This window comes from Berghia stephanieae, chromosome 4 (assembly GCF_034508935.2).
Source record: "Berghia stephanieae isolate SIO BIC M18660-M18661 chromosome 4, UCSD_Bste_1.3, whole genome shotgun sequence".
Lineage (NCBI taxonomy): Eukaryota > Metazoa > Mollusca > Gastropoda > Nudibranchia > Aeolidiidae > Berghia > Berghia stephanieae.
Genome location: NC_088363.1, coordinates 64838404 through 64839733, shown reverse-complemented (window position 1 = coordinate 64839733; position 1330 = coordinate 64838404). Strand labels below are relative to the sequence as shown.

Sequence of the window (1330 nt, the reverse complement as noted above, 5' to 3'; positions counted from 1 at the left end):
TTGATCGTTACATTTACATTACAAAACCATACTTATACCCAAGAATTTTTACAAAACAGAACATCATCATATTGTTAATTGCAATTTGGATTTTCGGTGTTATAATAATTTTCATTCCACAATTTGTGTATAATGACGTCACCAGTATCGGCGACTGCGATTTGGTTTTGACTCTTCCAGTTTGGTATCTTCTTTATTTGACCGGATTTACCTTTGTGGTTAACATTATTTTAGCCTGCATATTCTATAGCGGAATTCTCCTTGCAGCCATAAAGCAAAGAAAGGCAATACACGCCACATCAGAGGCAGTTGGTAAACTTGACAACGGTCACACGGATTTAAATAAAAAGGATTCATCTGCGAAATCATTCAAAGTTGCCTGGAAAAGTATCAAATTCTTTTTCACCATTTTCGGGTTTTATTTTGTTTGCGTAACACCGTGTTATGTCTGTCTCGTGATAGTCATATATTCTTTATTTCCCATTCACGAAGATATAGTGCGAGCAACAACATTAACACTGATGCTTAACTCCGGAATGAATTTTGTGATTTACGTTGTTCTCAATAAACAATTTAAAAGAGCTTTCAGTGATATTATTCATTGTAGGCCGTCTTCTCAGTGACCCGAACAAATAAAGGGACAGTTGAAGATTAAAAGACATTTTTTATCGCATACATGTTGTTGAATACACGCATTACCTCGTAAATAAGACTTCCATTGTTTTGTTTTTTTATTTTGGGAAGAGAGAAATTTCCGCTAGAGCTGTGTCGGAAATTTTTTAAGGGTCTTGCGAGCAACGGCTCTTTTGGAGGGTCTTGCCAGTATCGAGACGCTTGATTGGGTTTGCTGCCACGCACAAATGAGACCTAGATGTTTCAATTTGTGTGTGCATGCGGGTAAGTACAGTGAACCCCTTGCCACTTAGAAAAAAAAAAAGAAAACAGCAAAGCCGTGTTTGAAAAAAAAAAAAACAAAAAAAAAAAAAACAACAAAAAAGAAAACAAAATACCCCCCCCCCCCAAAAAAAAAAAAAATAAAAAAAAAAAACCCCACAAAAAAAAAAAACCAAAAAACAACAAAAGATCAATCTCACGTGGACTAACAGAAGGTCTTATCTTTTTCATCAAAGGTAAGTAGCGGCAGTAGCGGCATTCCGATTATAGTTTAATTGAAGCCCGAATCGCGATATTCTCATGGTAAAAACAGTTTCATTAAAAATAATATAAAGGGAAAATATCTTTCGAAAATTAAAAATCAGCGTCATTGTTAATAGGTTAAAATAGTTGCTCTATGCGCCTCTTTCATCTGCGCAATGTACTACGTCATCAG

The 1330-nt window shown here is 35.3% G+C and overlaps 1 protein-coding gene across 1 annotated transcript in view; it reads left to right on the top strand.

Moving 5' to 3' along the window:
* The window catches only part of LOC144972074 (octopamine receptor beta-2R-like), a 3038-nt gene extending 1997 nt beyond the window's left edge, over nt 1-1041 (top strand). Inside the window, exon 1 of the mRNA XM_078913161.1 lies at nt 1-1041. This exon is cut by the window's left edge and continues 1997 nt beyond it. Coding sequence (XP_078769287.1) covers nt 1-623 — 623 coding nt within the window. The 3' untranslated portion in view covers nt 624-1041.
* Nucleotides 1042-1330: the final 289 nt, after the last annotated feature.